Source organism: Lethenteron reissneri, chromosome 19 (genome assembly GCF_015708825.2).
Source record: "Lethenteron reissneri isolate LAM-NWPU_2019-01 chromosome 19, ASM1570882v1, whole genome shotgun sequence".
NCBI lineage: Eukaryota > Metazoa > Chordata > Hyperoartia > Petromyzontiformes > Petromyzontidae > Lethenteron > Lethenteron reissneri.
The window spans coordinates 4079363-4095326 of NC_083797.1; the positions used below are offsets into that span (position 1 = coordinate 4079363).

At 38.8% G+C, this 15964-nt stretch overlaps 1 protein-coding gene across 3 annotated transcripts in view; it reads right to left on the bottom strand.

Moving 5' to 3' along the window:
- Positions 1-15317, bottom strand: part of LOC133344178 (synaptonemal complex protein 2-like) — a 31765-nt gene extending 16448 nt beyond the window's left edge. The window contains exons 1-23 of one of the 3 annotated variants that reach the window (XM_061554195.1): positions 15286-15317; positions 13428-13484; positions 12882-13022; positions 12047-12163; positions 11568-11669; positions 11314-11338; positions 10758-10843; positions 9881-9969; positions 9678-9712; positions 8723-8865; positions 8274-8326; positions 8040-8085; positions 7825-7929; positions 7638-7698; positions 7348-7496; positions 5510-5653; positions 4877-4945; positions 3419-3503; positions 3202-3308; positions 2455-2512; positions 2251-2317; positions 1430-1509; positions 1003-1339 (exon numbers count right to left, since the gene is read on the bottom strand). In XM_061554195.1, coding sequence (XP_061410179.1) covers positions 1003-1339; positions 1430-1509; positions 2251-2317; positions 2455-2512; positions 3202-3308; positions 3419-3503; positions 4877-4945; positions 5510-5653; positions 7348-7496; positions 7638-7698; positions 7825-7929; positions 8040-8085; positions 8274-8326; positions 8723-8865; positions 9678-9712; positions 9881-9969; positions 10758-10843; positions 11314-11338; positions 11568-11669; positions 12047-12163; positions 12882-13022; positions 13428-13466 — 2138 coding nt within the window. In that variant the 5' untranslated portion in view covers positions 13467-13484; positions 15286-15317. Of the gene's footprint in view, positions 1-1002; positions 1340-1429; positions 1510-2250; positions 2318-2454; positions 2513-3201; positions 3309-3418; positions 3504-4876; positions 4946-5509; positions 5654-7347; positions 7497-7637; positions 7699-7824; positions 7930-8039; positions 8086-8273; positions 8327-8722; positions 8866-9677; positions 9713-9880; positions 9970-10757; positions 10844-11313; positions 11339-11567; positions 11670-12046; positions 12164-12881; positions 13023-13427; positions 13485-14849; positions 14963-15285 lie in introns of those variants that run through there. The other 2 variants (XM_061554193.1, XM_061554194.1) reach the window with 2 other exon arrangements.
- Positions 15318-15964: the final 647 nt, after the last annotated feature.

Below are 15964 nucleotides of genomic sequence, written 5' to 3' on the forward strand. Positions count from 1 at the left end.
ATTAACAGAGGTAATCACAAGTAAATCACAATTACACATGAATTCGAGTTAAAAACAGCATTGCATTGTATCGATTTACAGAAATGAACTACAAAATGCAAACTTTCACCGACTTACAAAGAAATAAAAAATATTTAAAAATACTTTTTTTTAAACACGCTTTAATGAAATGTACTATCCGAGCTGCCCCTCCCCCTGCCCCCTTCCCCCATCGCCCCTCCCCTCCTTCCACATCCCCTGCCCCTGGGCATAGCTCCCCGTGGCTTGCCGTGACGTAAGGGACCGTGGTGATTTACAGGCAACGTCAGTTGAGCCTGGACAATTAAGAGCCGTTAAAAAGATTGTTTAATTTTTTTTGTAATGATAGAATATAGTATTGTCATCAGTATGACATACCTATATGAAGTTTGCAGTCGATACGACATTTGGAATACGGTTTAAATTGAGTTACAAGATTTTTGGATAAGACAACACACACAGTAAGTTACATAAAAGCGTGCAAAATGTTTAAAAATATGTTTTGGGTTTTTTATGATAGAATATAGTGTTGTCATCAGTATGACATAGCTATTTCAAGTTTGCAGTCGACAGCACATTAGGAAGTGTGTAAAAATTGAGTGACAAGATTTCTTTTTTGAGGATACAACAGACGAAGTGAGTTAAATAAAAGCGTGTAAAAGTGCCAGTAAATAGTCTACTATACAAGACAGTCGATTAATTCCACCATGAATTACCATGGTTTAAAGAGTGGACTATTTAATTGAGGGTAGATGGAGGTAAATACTGACATTGTCGGTGTATGTTTATAAACATATTAGATTTCAGCCGTCCAATGGATACATAACCATACATGCTCAAATGGCTGCGTACATTATACATCACAAATTTGTCAAGAACTTTATCGAATCTCTGCGGGACAGAGAAGGGACTGCTACCACACAACCACACATTCAAAACCCTCTCAATACATTTCACAATTTTTTTAATACTATAAATTGGTACCTCCACACACTCTTGGTCTTCATATGGGATTGGTCAGATGAGGCTTCTTTTTCTTCTGACAACGTGTCAGAACGATGCCCTTCCAAGTGACGCATACTTTTCTCCAATTGATATTGAACAAGCTTCTCAATGGCAATGGAAGGCGTGGAGGTAGCTTCCTTTGGCCTCGCACCTGCACTAGACGAGAATTCAAATCTAGAAGAGCCCACAGTCGTTTCCTTAGCCTGATCTGACCGTGCATCTTCTTTGGTAAGGGTACCGTGGTGGTCCGGTGTTTTAGAGCTTGTAGGTTTCATGGTATTATTTGGCATCTCGCCATCAGCCTCTGACAAGTCAACTATGGACAAAACAAAATTACGTAATAAATCAAATGTTAAGAAAATGTACCGACTATAAAACAAAAACGTGTGACTGATGTTATACTTACTCGTAACGGAAGTCGAAATATCTTTTTCTGTATTGGAGGCGTGACTGATGCTTTCTTCTATTACTGGACTCAGGGTGAGACTGTTCACAAAACATGTTAAGGCTTATTAAAAAGATCCAGACTCGAATAAGTAAATGTGTCTTAGGTGACCAATAAAAACAAATTTGAGTGGATCAGCAAATATGCACGGAGGCGGCAGAAGGCAGCAGTCAGTGGCTCTGGATGAAGAGGAAAGACCCCAGCTGGGCCCCAAAGTGAGAGGGCCAGGAGGTATGCAGTCAACAATGCTTGACTCAGGGAGGAGGACGCCCCTGCCATGCATAGTCCCATGGGATGTTGGCTACCAACAACAAGGCAACTCCTATGACTAATTGGGAATGGGACGCAAGCGTAGGATTGATCACCCTGTCGCTGGCCGCCTTTGGGGAGGGTGTATAGTATGAAAGGCCGAAACACCCTAGGAACCAAAGGGTCACTACTGACGATGCGCTCCCCAAATTTCGCCAGGCTCACTGTTCATGAACTCTTGGAAGTGCTTGCACAAAGGATAGTAACATCTCATCCTGTGTTCTTTGGAATTACACAAGGCTATAAACTAAATATATAGTAGTGATGTCGATTTGAAATCAGGAAATGTATAATTAACCTGAGTGTAAAGAAAAGTTTAAAAAGGGTGCACCACTTCAAACTAAATTACAAACCATATTGATGTTCCCAATAGCTCAATTTGACATTTTCAATGGTTGCAAACCTGTTACCTAAATCGGTCATCACTGGTATTTAAAAATCACAAAACAACATCGCAATCCTGTGAGATTTACTTGTGGTCTTCTCGAAATTTCACTGCTGGCAATTCAACAGGCTTGCATGTGTTCCTGGTAGCAGCACCTGAGAAAGTGGTTTAGGGGTGAGTACTGAAAGTCAATTTGAATGCCATTTTCTTTTCATATGACAAGCTTTTGTCACAAAAGTTTGAATGTGCAACCGGTATGAATTATTTAAACAGATAACTAGACAAAACGTACCACATTCAGTCACATTGGTTTTCTTTGTCTCTTCCACATTGTTTTTTGAAACATCCGTCTGAAAACAAATGTAACAATTTCATGAAGGAAACTTTAAAACATATCAACACTTCAGAAATTGTTTCAAGTATACAGTTATTAAGTATTACAGAGATAAAAAGGGGAACACTTGGTTTAGAGAACATACACAAGTTAGAGGCACCATATCGCCTTCTTAAAAAGCAAGGAGACTTAGGCAGGACACATCGCTGCAAGAGATTAAGCTCTGTGGTAGACTAATGATGTAGCGGCAGCCGAAAAAGAGAAGCCACTCGAGAGAACAACCATCACCATTGGAACCTCCTTTGCCAGTAGCAAAATATAATTGTTTTTTTACCCTTTTATCTGGCAACAAAACTGACACCTTTTTTTCAAGGAGTCATGTTTGCATTAACCACAATACCTGCGGTTGGAATGCAAACAAAAAACACAACTCTGATAATGTGTGCACTGTCCTTGAAATGTATTGGTCCACACCCGAGACAGCTTTTCTTAGAGCCTAGTCTCACATGGTGTTGGACCAGATGACGCCAAAAGGTGCACAACTCAAAGACAATTATTATAAGAACATCCACCGTGGAGGTGGCATGATTAAATCAGGTCGTGTGTGGATGCTCGACGGATCGTTGGATGCGAGACTGTTAAGAGTTGGTGACGGCTTCATTCGGCAGTACAGATCATAGTCGATGATTAAATATTAAAGCTTACTCTGAAATTTTGCCGTGTTTCATTGAGCATGCCACTTGCAGTCACGTTACTTCCTTCAGGAGCTGTAATGTCCTTTACCTTGGTGGCATTGCGGTCTTCAGCAGGATCTTCAGTGTCCAATGAGTTACAATTGGGGAAAATATTAATAGTTAGTCATTTAAACTCCTTTTATTTGTGTTGGGTAAAAGATGATGGCTGCGAATGGATCAAGACTTACATATTGTTGTGGCCTTCATACCAGCACTGCAATGAATGATATTCATCATTGAAATTGAAGTTTTTCCCAAGCTGGGAGTTTTTGTCTGTTAAAAAAAACATCAACAGAATCTGTTATAAGGGGCCGTCCATAAATGACGTCACGCGATTTTGGACGATTTGTGACCCCCCCCAGGTCACACGGCGTCACAAAAAGTTAGACCCCCCCTCAAATATGACGTCACAAAGCTCTGCCGCCCTCCCACCCCCCAAAAAAAATAACTATTGTCATTGTAATGCGTATTTAATGTGGCTGCACTCTTATGTTGTAGGAGAAAACATTGATTAAAAAGTCTATTTAATTAAGTAGAACGTGTTGTCTATATTTATTTAAAGTTGCGCATGTTGATGTGATGTCAATTTCTCAAACCCCACCCCCCTCGTCACACATCGTCACAAATGTCTGACCCCCCCCTAGGTGCGTGACGTCATTTATGGACGGCCCCTAAAGGCACCGAACCAACATCTAAAATACCCTTTTCAAAAATGGTGACATTAGCTATCACAATGCATTTTAACATTGTCAAAATTCGCCAGGCCAATCATCAGTGTCCAGCATAAAAATAAAACGTAAACATTTTGTACCCGCCCACTTAAATTCAGAGGATCTATTTTTTTTAATATGTAAAAACATTTAAAATTCCTCAGTGTCCCAAAAAATTCTACACAAATATATATTGCATTAAATATAGTATCCATCCATGACTTATTTTTTAACTAGTGACAAGTACAATGGCTAAAGGATAGATTATTTTGCTACATGTGTAGTGTTTATGCCAATTATATAATTCTGCCTCCGATCAAATCAACTGCCAAGAGCTCATTCTCTCAGACCTGTGAAGCCCAACAGGGTACACCACCATGTACGACAAGATACTTGTGTTCCCTCTGTGATCGTGTGGATGTTTCTCCAGGTCCTCTGGTTTTTTTCCTCCACATTTATAAACATACATTTAGAGTATTTGTCTGCTATAAATTTCCACATAAGCCACATTGTTGAGCTATCATTTGTGGCAGGTCGCTTCTGTAAAAGAGCTGTATATCTCAGTGGGCCTTACCTATAAACTTCAGGGCTGAGTAGAGGACAGGACGGTGCCACTAAATCCATTATTGTACAGTTCTTCTATGCTTCCACATCTTACCTACCCGCTTTCACCAACGCGTCTTGCCCAGTGCGGTGCAGTATTGATGAATAATCCCCCTGATCCGCACTGCTTGGAGAAGCCGTTATCTAGCAGTGAACTGATAAAAGCCTCTACATGTACATATACAATTTCACATAACACTTACCACTTACCATATTACTGATAAATATATTTGGAACATTTTGGTTTTTCTAGATTGAGTTTTCCCTTTTGGGAAGGCTGCATTACCTACATTATTAGCATGAAAATGTTTTCTTTTCATTGGACATTCTTACCATGACCAGAGATGGAGTTGAATCAGACATGTTGAACTTGGTTTGGTTTTGATTCATAGAATGAAGGGGCTGAACAAACATGAATGACAGATTAAATCAAAAAGTTTAACAAAATATTGTGTAAAAATGTACATAAAAAATACAACACTACTGTAAATCCCAAACTCACAATTCAAATGAGCTCGCAAAAAAATTACATACAAAACTAAAAAGTATAAAGAAATTAGTTCAAGTACTGGCAAAGGAGGTCCCATGATGTAGATGCTCACCCCGAGCTCTCATTACTCTGATAGTGCATTGTCTTTGGGCTGTACGCCTTTTGGCGTCCTCTGGTCTAACACCGTTTGGGACTAGGCTCAAAAGAAAGATGTCTCTGGTGTCTACCAATCAGTTTCCAAGACAATGCCTATATTATCGGAGTATGTTTTTTTTGCATTCTGACCACAAGTATTGTGGTTAATGCAGACATGATTCCTTGTAAAAGGTTTAAGTTTGGTGTTTTTAACATCTTAACACCTGTTTTGTTGCCAGAAAAAAGGGGAAAACCTATTCTCACTATATATTGATATATCTATTTCATACAAGGCTCATGCATATACAAGCATGCGTTTGTTATGCGGGCATTATAATTACCGAATGTTCTCCTTCACTGTGTCCCCGTTTTTCCATCCTGGCATGTTTTCTCAAATGCTTCTCAATCATCTCTGGCTCACTATAGCATCTTTTTGTTCTGTGTTGTGATGCCTTCTCTTGCATACGCGAGTTCAATGCTTTTAGCTATTCAGACGTTACACATTGCACACATCCCAAAAGATGGTGCCAAGTTACGACAAAATTGCGGCAATATGTGAAGAGACTCCTCTGACCAAATCGCCTGGAATGCTCCCCATCTCATCAGATCTGTGCTGAACTACTTTCACACCACGTACATAGGCCACCATGCTAATCGGAGGTGCGATCTAAGAAGCTCACACAGGTTAAGCCTGGATAATGCTTGCATGGGCAACCCCCATGCGCAGCAGGTTTCTTTCAGCTGTAAGGCAGCCGTGCAATGTGCAGCAAAATCTACTGTACTGCACATATATTCTCCCCGCCTTGACCAACTCACACTAACCCGCATGGGGCAGTTTGGTCAAATAATACCTTTGACCCTCATGGTGTGGGGAGGCCTTCATCCAGCAGTAGACTGGCAAAGGCCTCAAAATGTATATGTGAAGAGATGCTCCTCCCTGTTTATTTGTTCACCACAATAACCTAAAATCTTATGGATAATCATCCATGGCAGCGAAGAAAGAGCATTTATATAATTCTATTGGTTTGTGCCAAATAGGCCTACCAGTTTTAATGGAGTGCTCTTCACTGCAACATCTGCAATCCAGCATCATTTGGTTAACAGGCTACTGTTAAAGAGACTCAGAATGTCGTAACCAGTACCCAGGTTTCTTGCTTAAACAAACGCAGCTGAGAAACATTGGGTTCACAAGGCCCAGAAGTGGATGGACTGAAACGCTGCTTAGTGTAGTGGGGAGCAGAATAAACCATAACTCACATGAGGTTTATGAGTGAATAGGCCACTTTTTACAACTTGTATGTGTTTGATATGTCAACAAGCAGGTTATTCAGGGGAAAAAATCCGGAGAAATGTTAAGAGTATTTTACATTTTTAAACACTTAAATAATATCATGCTCAGTCACTTTCTCTTAACACTTACTGGTGCAACAATTTCGGGATATTTTTCCCCCATACATCTAACAAAGATATATAACACAGGAACACATAGGCACGTGATTATAAATTGATAATCAATACCATTAATCCCAATAAACGGCCAATAAACATACCATGAAATGAACTATTATATAAAATACACAGTATGAATTTCAGATTTTGGGTTTTTAAAGACAATATTGAATATTTCGCATTTGAGATCATTTACATTCAATAACAACTTACATAACAACGTAACACAATCCCACGCAACACCACTATGTGGGAAGATTCACAGAAGTGACTGAACAAAAGTGACATAATTTCCTGTGGAGTCACACTTTTGGATCATCCAAAACAAACTAAATTTTGGATCATCCAAATATGTAAGCCTGATTTTAAAATGTTCAGATTTCATAAAAAAAATCATGAACACATCCCCACTATATACTTTACTTTAATGATTTAGAGTACCAATGAAAAACAATGTTTAATGTTCCTAACACATAGCATACGAGGAAAAACTACCTCCAAAAACATTATTTTAAAAACATTGTCCGAAAACTTTAGTCATGATCAATGACTCTCACTCAGACAGAGCCTGTCCTGATTGGCTAAAGACTCGAAATGCATTTCCTCTTGTATTCTGGGCTTAAGAAACATTTATAATAAAATACACGATTGGATGTTGTAGGGAAACGAAAATGAGTTAGGCCAGGCTATAGAAAGTGGTCAACCAAAAGTTGTGTGCATCGTTACTCACCTTCAGCTTTTCCTTCCCAAAGACATTTCCAAGGGCGGTTAAAATATCAAACGATTTGTCAAAGTGAATGGTAACTCTACTTCCATTCTTTTTTGCTGTGCTCACTGGACTTAGCATTGTAATCATGACCACTTGTTCCTTACTCCTTGCTGCCAAAAGTAAAAGAAACATAAACCAACGTACTATTCACCATACATCTTATTTCAGAATCTCGTAACTGCATAATACAACAAGTTCATAGCAAAACATATAATTGTTAGGTGCATTAAAGTAAAACAACTATCACCCACCTTCTACGCTGTATTCAACTATTATATTTTCTGGTAAGCTGATCGTCTCCCAAAGATCTTCCTAAATGTATGAGAAAAAGATATTTACTTTCAACTAAAAAGGTATACAATTTTAACGTGCAATGAAGCAAGCCAAAACACATAAATGTTACGTCAAATTGAAATTGAAAAAACCTGAATAACTCACGTCGCTTTCCTCGTCCTCATCAGCAATAAAGAAAGAAATGCGATGGCTGACACTGTTAAAATCAACCCAGAAGTTTTCCAATTTATCATCGCGTGGCATTTTCAGCTGTTAATTTGAAAAATATTAAATTACAAGTTTTAATTGTATGCCGTACTTGTAAGGACATGTTCCAAAGAAGAAATGTAGGCATCTTTGTGAAGTTAAGAAGCACCTACCTCATAGTCTTCTAAGTAAATTGCAATGCATGGGAAGGTAATCACACTGTTGGACAAAAACAAATGATATAATTCAGCCACGTAATAAAGCAACTTAAATCAGAGATTGTTTTAGCAAATACCGCTAAACATTTAGCTAAATATTTAAATAACATATGTACTGAAATAATCAATAAGAACTGCACATATTTATGAACAGTCAAAATACAAAAAACACACTTTCCACGTAATTACCTTCTTTTTTCTCCAAGGATCCCATTGACAGTGTTAAGGAACTTTCTACAATCCTGCAAAATAAAATAAAAAGCCACAACTAATAGTAACACTCTGTAAATTAAGAATCGATTTTTTTAAATGTAACCCTTGTTGTGACTCAATCTCCCAAATGGAGTTGTATGTTTGTGCATATTTCCTTTCTTGATATTGGCTTGGTTGTTTCTTACGTCACGTTTACATTCATTTAATCAACTCAATATGGATGATGACGCTATCGAAAGCTCTAAAAGCCAGCGCAATATTTTTGGTAACCAGTATAGTTATAATGTCATATCCTTTGTATTAACAAACTCAATGAATAATATATACAATGGGAGTAATGTATGGCCATATTAATTATATGACAAAACGTTTAAATTTCCAGAACCTGGACGTGTTTTCAAACTCAAGAAATGTGTTATCAATACCGTCTCAAAGTCAGAGTCCTTGATAGCTTTGAAGGCGGTGACAATGAACTCCATGGGAAACCACTGCTTTGACAGCTCTAGTCGCACTTTCTCCTTGGCGAGGCGACATAGAGCCTCCGTGAGCCCCAACTGCAGTTCGTAATCTGAAATGCGCACACACGGAAACGCACGGAGTAGGTCACATATGGGCAGAGCTATTTTTTTTATCCCCCGTATAGCCTTAAGAAACTGTTGTGGCAAGCGATGTTAGCCAGCACCTATGAAGGCCACCAGGGCATACGAGAGAGTGGGTGGCCAAGCACCACGCCCGGCCGCCTTTGTCTCCCTAGTGGCGATGTTTACACACCACACCAGGTACTGATTTGAGGCCGATTCGACCTAGGGGAGGCCCAAGACCGGTTCAGATAATCGTCACTGGTGTTGAACATGAGCGGGAATCCAACTCAGGTCGCCACGTTCAAAGTTGCAGCGCGCTAACCGCTACACTACCGCTCCCCATGGACTTCAACGCACACACACTGAATGGTCATAACGAGTGTGGATTATATGCCATAACGTTCCTCCAATTGTGTAGGCCACTGTGCATCATTACAATGCTTTAAATAATCTAATTGTAACATATACGAGTTCAAATTTTTTTTTTTATTTTGTCACTAATTTTCAGCTTTTCCTGCAACTGTCAGCAACATCGTTTTAATCTTTTACGTGTTTTTGCGGTAGTTCTGTATTGCACTATGATGCATTTTTGGGTTGAATGGAGCACTCCCTCAATGATGAAAAGTCGCTGGCTGCTGCTGCTTAAAGCCAGCCAATATTATTTATTAGCTTCGTCACTTAGGCATACACGCTCATTACTTCTTAAAGCTCCCAGCATAAGGAGCGATACGTCAGTCATTATGCCGAATCACACGTGGTGAAACGGGTTTAAGTGCAGATAAAGTTGAAAATCCCTTACCACCAGCATAAGGAAGGTGTCTTCCCCATATATTCCTGAAAAAAATGGTTTCATTTTTAAATGTGTAGAAAATGTCCACATTATCCACTTCTTTTATATTATTTTATACTCCACCATACCAAACGTGTCAAATTTTTATTAATTAAAGTGTTGAGAAAGCATAATTTTATACGACCTCAAAATTCAAGAGATGAGGAACTTACATTAGTTTTTTTGTTTCCTCAGCATTCATAATCTGCTTCTTCACGAACTGATTTGCAGGATTTAGTAACATGTTGATCTTGTTAATGGCCTGAAAAAAATCAAAAGTTATCATTTAAAATCTGCCATTACATGGTAATTCGCAACATGCACATTAAAATACATATTAATTCAAAGCCAATATAGCAGTAAGAGCGAACAACATACAAGCCATTTTAATTCACTGCTGGATTAAGGCCTCCCCCCAAACTATGTCAGTCGTGCGAGTTGTTCGATGACAGTTCACCAAGTTGGTCAGCCGCGACCGGAATCAAACTTAGGTCGCCGGATGCATAGCATTGTTGCCGATCACTGTTCCACATACGCCTTTTTAAAATTGTACAGTGGTCCATTTATAGGTAACTTACTAAAATAATAGGGAGAATTTACAGATGCAACTTATTTTAATTGAAAGCCTCTACATGTCCCCCACTTATCTCGATACACAAAAATATTTTTGACATCATCCACTTTGTCGAACGTAGCCGATCCTCATTTGCTTATGAGGAAGAGAAGTTAGGTCATTACAACGCAATGGGTTTTCTATAAATTATTCATTGTATACTATGCCCCAAAACAAACTTGAGCCACCAACAATATCAAGTCGTATTGATGCTAATGCGACTGTGGCCACGCAACCCAAACTGTGGACCCTATAGTAAACCACTGTGTGTGTCTGCGTTCCTTCAGCGGGGGAATAATAATACTCCACAAACGCTCGACTGAAACCCTCGCATGGCTAGCAGGCCTCGAGATTGGCATTTAACTACTGAACATATGCATGAATACAACACAATAGAAATGGGAATATGCGCTGTTACTTTTAATGACATTGCTTACATCCAATTGTACAAAAAAGTCCACCATTGGATGAACCACCAAGTCACATAAGATGTAGAAAAATGAGCCGATAACCTTTGTACGCCCTGTTAAAAAAGAAAACTGATCATTGGCGTCACAATGCAGCAAAAATAAGTAACATTTAAAAATACTTCTTTTTTTAAACACGCCTTAATGAAATGAACCGTACTCGTAATGGCAGAACTGCACGACTCCAGGAAGTGGCCGCAAAGCTTGCCATAACGTAAGGGACCGTGGTGATTTACAGCCAACGTCAGTTGAGCGTGGACAATTAGACCCAAGCCGAAACATAACATATAAAAAGGAATGTTAAAAATTTTTTGATAGAATATAGTATTGTCATCAGTATGACGTAAGTATACCAAGTTTGCAGTCGATACCACAATGGGAAGTGGGTTAAAATTGAGTTACAAGATTTGAGGATACGACAACAACAACAGAGTGAGTTAAATAAAAGCGTGTAAAAAAAGCATATAAACAGTTAAAGAATTACAAATATAAATGTTTAGCATAACTTTAAAAAGGTGTCACTTACCTTCCTTGTTAATACCAGCAAAAATCTGTAAAACATCAAGTTAAATTCAATTGTGTGAAGGTATGATATAGCATGCTCTACGCCAAGTCAAGGCATTTAGTTTTTGACTTGGTATAAACCAAACTTGACATTTTATTCACAGCATTAGTACAATAAGCTGTGCAATATAAATTTCGATTTAAAGCTTTCGTGACTGCAGTTATTCGATGTAAACATGAAATAAGAATTAAGGTACGCAAAAAACCTTAACATACCGAAATGGCTTCAAAGAAGTGCTCAAACACCACAATCACTGCAGACTTGGATGCCTTGTCTTTGGTATGCAGCTCAATTACCTGCTTGAACCATTTTGCAACGTACACGAATGAAAAAAAAACACAAAATTCACAATATGACATGTTCATTATTCCATATTCCAAAATATGAGGTTCATAGCAAACAAGTATTATAGCAATGACTTTGCATAGCTCTCGGATGTTTGAATAAGAAAAGCTGTTCAGTTATCAGCACAATTAAGATAAAGCGAAAATATAACACTATTATCCATTATTAGAAAAACACAACCTTAACAAAAAGATATGGAATACATTCTATTTATAAAATATACTTGTAAATATAAATATACATTCGGATATAAAAGAGGCTACATTTTTCAGAAGTTTTAAAAATCTAAAATTGTTTATGTACAGTTAGCCAGGTTCTATACCAAAGTCAGGAAGCACTCATTACTTATCTTAGAAACAACTCCATCGCGTAGTAGACGTAAGACAGAGTTTCTGTCCAACTTATTATAAAGCAAAAGACACCTCAGCAACAGTGCAACATTGGTGAAATTCTTTTTGCCGAGCTCCTGTAAAAACAATAAGGCAGGTTAACAGGTCTGAGAATTCGGAGTATGTATATTTCTCCCAATTTAAAACTTAGCTAGTGACAATACAGGTAGTCCTCGAGTTACGATGGCCCAACTTACGATATTTCGATATTTAAATCTTACGATGACGATACGACAAAATTGCCATCAACAACCTAACATCGTTCAAGTATGAAGACGACGGACAGAATCTTGGTGAGTACAGTACAATATATGTTACGATACATTCAATGCATGTATGATACGTAGCTTTAGCGATTTCATTTTAAGGTTACCACGATACGATACGTTCAATGCATGTTAAAAAAAATTATAGCAGATAAGATTGTTTCCTGAAAAAACTTTCTTTTAAATTGCAGTTCATATAGGTAGGCTAAGAATTTACCTTGTTTTTTTTACTTTACATGTTACTGTGCAATACAGTATTGTAATTAATAAATACATACAGTATATAGTTTATATAGTACGGTACTGTAAATTGCTCTGTTTTGCTAAATTATCACCATTCTTTAAGACTCCTGGGTAGGCTAGGCCACCTTCGACTCACGATATTTTCGACTTACGACGGGGTCGTCGTAACCTATATATGGTGGCATGTGGGCTGCCTATACCAAGGATGTCTTTTTCGCAGTCTTCACATAATGGCTAAACAGGTAAAAGGAAATGTTCAACATTTTTGTTGGGTGTTCCAACATACCTTCTGAATAAGTGTGTCCAGATTAATCAGCACTTGGTTGTCATATCTTGAGACAACATGCACCGAGTCATCTTCTGCAAGGCACCTCTCCAAATCGTCAAAGCCATTGCCTTTTAATGCTTCTGATATTCGGTATTCAAGCTGCCAAAATAAGCACGGGGAGAGACGTGTAAACTGAAATTCCATCAAAACATTTCAGTTGAAAATTATTAAACGAAATAATGATTTAATTGTGCCCCATGTTTATCCCAGATACTGTCTTTCCCAATTTGCATCACAATTCAATTTGTTCGTGTTGCCACGCCAGTGTGTGAAGAGCCTCTAGTGGCAGTAGGGTTTACTTGAACTAATCACATGCGAAAACATATCATCCCATTCACCAATGACTACACAACACATTTGTACATTGCTTCAGGAATAATATATTCATTTAAAATGCCCAATTCGGTTCACGTATCATGACCAAAAGAATACTTTTACATTGATGATCTGATGCATCACTGCATGACGAGTAAAGTGGCTCAGTTGTAAAAAAGATCAACAAACCGATTGCGAGAAATGCGATCGCTTTGGGGCGGTTTCCATCGCCACAACCCTGGTGTCCTGTAAAACCACAAAAAAATGCGTCAATTCCATACCACTATGCATGTACCATAAACAACAATACAGTAACACGAGCAATTGCTACTCAATAACCAAATACGTATATGTAGCGTTGGTATTACATTTTATTCTGCCAATGTTTTATTGTCTCAGGGCATATTCATCGGTTCCAGTTCCTCCCATGCTATCTGAGTTTTCATTTTTCTCTTCATTTAGTCCATGACTCCACTTTTTATTCATTTATTTGAGCAGTGATTTCCTCTTTCTCTTGCCATTTCCCAAACATTTTATCCTCCGAGAACTGCCTTCAAAAGTCTTTCATCTCGAAATCCGAGCTGTCTTAAGTTTTAATGAGAAGCCAAGAAGGTAATCGCTTTTAGGGGTGCCCTATTTTTTCAATCCCTTTAATGTTTTTTTTTTAAAGTGCCCACGCCTAATGACAAACGCTCCATTGTTATTAACCATGGTTATTTCTGTTGTAGCGTGATATGTCACGTGCAAATTATAAAGCTAACTCAACATTAACATGAACAAAACTATTTTGAACTTTTTCGGGTCCAAATTTCCGAGCTTCGGCCCCTAAAAGCCAATGTTTATCCATTCCTGCAAGAAACATGGCCCGCCCAGCTCTTCTGCCCCAATTAAGACATCCCACTCCTGATGATCTTGTCCATAAAGCACTTCATCTCGATTTCTGTACAATGATTTCCTCAATTCGATGTCACATCAACACAACTCCAAAAGATTTCGTGTCTTGTTTAAGCATCTGCCGGATATAACGCCATCGTCAAATGTGTCAATTGCCCTGCTAATTTGCCTCACCGTCGGCAACAAACGCCAGAATTCAAGACTGAGGTACATTTATAGCAAATTTGAGGGACATTTAAGGCAAATTTGAGGTACATTTATAGCAAAATTGAGGTACATTTAAGGCAAATTTGAGGTACATTTAAGGCAAAATTGCATTTTTTTTGTTTCTGGCACCGAGGGTCAGGGTGGCTAATCCTCTCCGTACCAGGGCTAATGATAATTCCACATTTATACGGCAGAGAAGTTATAAAGTTTGTGATTAAAGTGGTTAAAGTATTTTTAACGCCACCATCTTGGGCGTTCACCTCCGACCCACCCACCCACCTAACACAATTAGCACATAAACAATACACAACTTCTTATCGTAAACAATGATAATAAAGGCGTCGATCAAAGTGTACGCCGGATATGTTTTACTTGTGTTACTTTTAAAACTTCACGCAACACGTGGCGATTAACTCACAGGCGCGCACCGTTAACGAGGCAAAAAAACCACACGAGATAAAAAATTTACAAGGCAAAAGTATCGTTGTCAAGTAACAAGAAGTAACATACGCGAAGACACCTGAAATCGAGAGTTAATGTTGTATTTAGTTCGATTGTGAGATTTAAAATCGGCCCTCACCTCACCACCGCACCTCAATTCTCAACCGCAACAAGAACTCGACTCCTCTAATCGACGCGAGCCGAATCGATTAACCGATTCCACAAACAACTTTATTTCAAAATAAAAATGTTAATAATTTTACGCTTAAGATTTAATTATATATATGTATGTGTTTTTTGTAGAATAAATGTTTAATTTAAATGTTTTGTACCGCTTTTACGATATTTTACGTCATTAATTGCGTTATCCTGAGGGAATCGGATGTGTGGTTAGTGATCTATTGAATCGATTATAATCACCTCAAATCAATTACGTGTAGTGTATATACACAGAACTGCATTAAAGTAAATTTTATTTGTACGTGACGGTAATTTAATCACTTACACCTGCCGTAATTTCATTGATGGGTTCGTAATTCCTGCACCCATTAACCCTAATAGTGTTTGCGGATACTAATTGGGGCGCCAAAGTGGCTATGAGATGTTGACTACATCGCCTGGTATACAGGAGGTCGTGGGTTCGATCTCAACCCTGACGATGCCTGCTGTGTATTTGGAGTTTGTGTGTCTCTCTCATCATCATCACGGTGGCTGGGAGATGTTAACTACCTCGCCTGGTATGCAGGAGGTCGTGGGTCTGATCACAACCCTGATGATGCCTGCTGTGTATTTGGAATTTGTGTGTCTCTCTCTCTCATCATCACCACGGTGACTAGGAGATGTTAACTACCTCGCCTGGTATACAGGAGGTCGTGGGTTCGATCCCGACCCTGACAATGCCTGCTGCTGTATATTTGGAGTTTGTGTGTGTCTCTCTCTCATCATCATCATCACGGTGGCTAGGAGATGTTAACTACCTCGCCTGGTGTACAGGAGGTTGTGGGTTCGATCTCAACCCTGACAATGCCTGCTGTGTATTTGGAGTTTGTGTGTCTCTCTCATCATCATCATGGTGGCTAGGAGATGTTAACTACCTCGCCTGGTATACAGGAGGTCGTGGCTTCGATCCCGACCCTGAGGACGCCTGCTGCTGTACATTTCTAGTTTGCGTGTCTCTCTCTCAG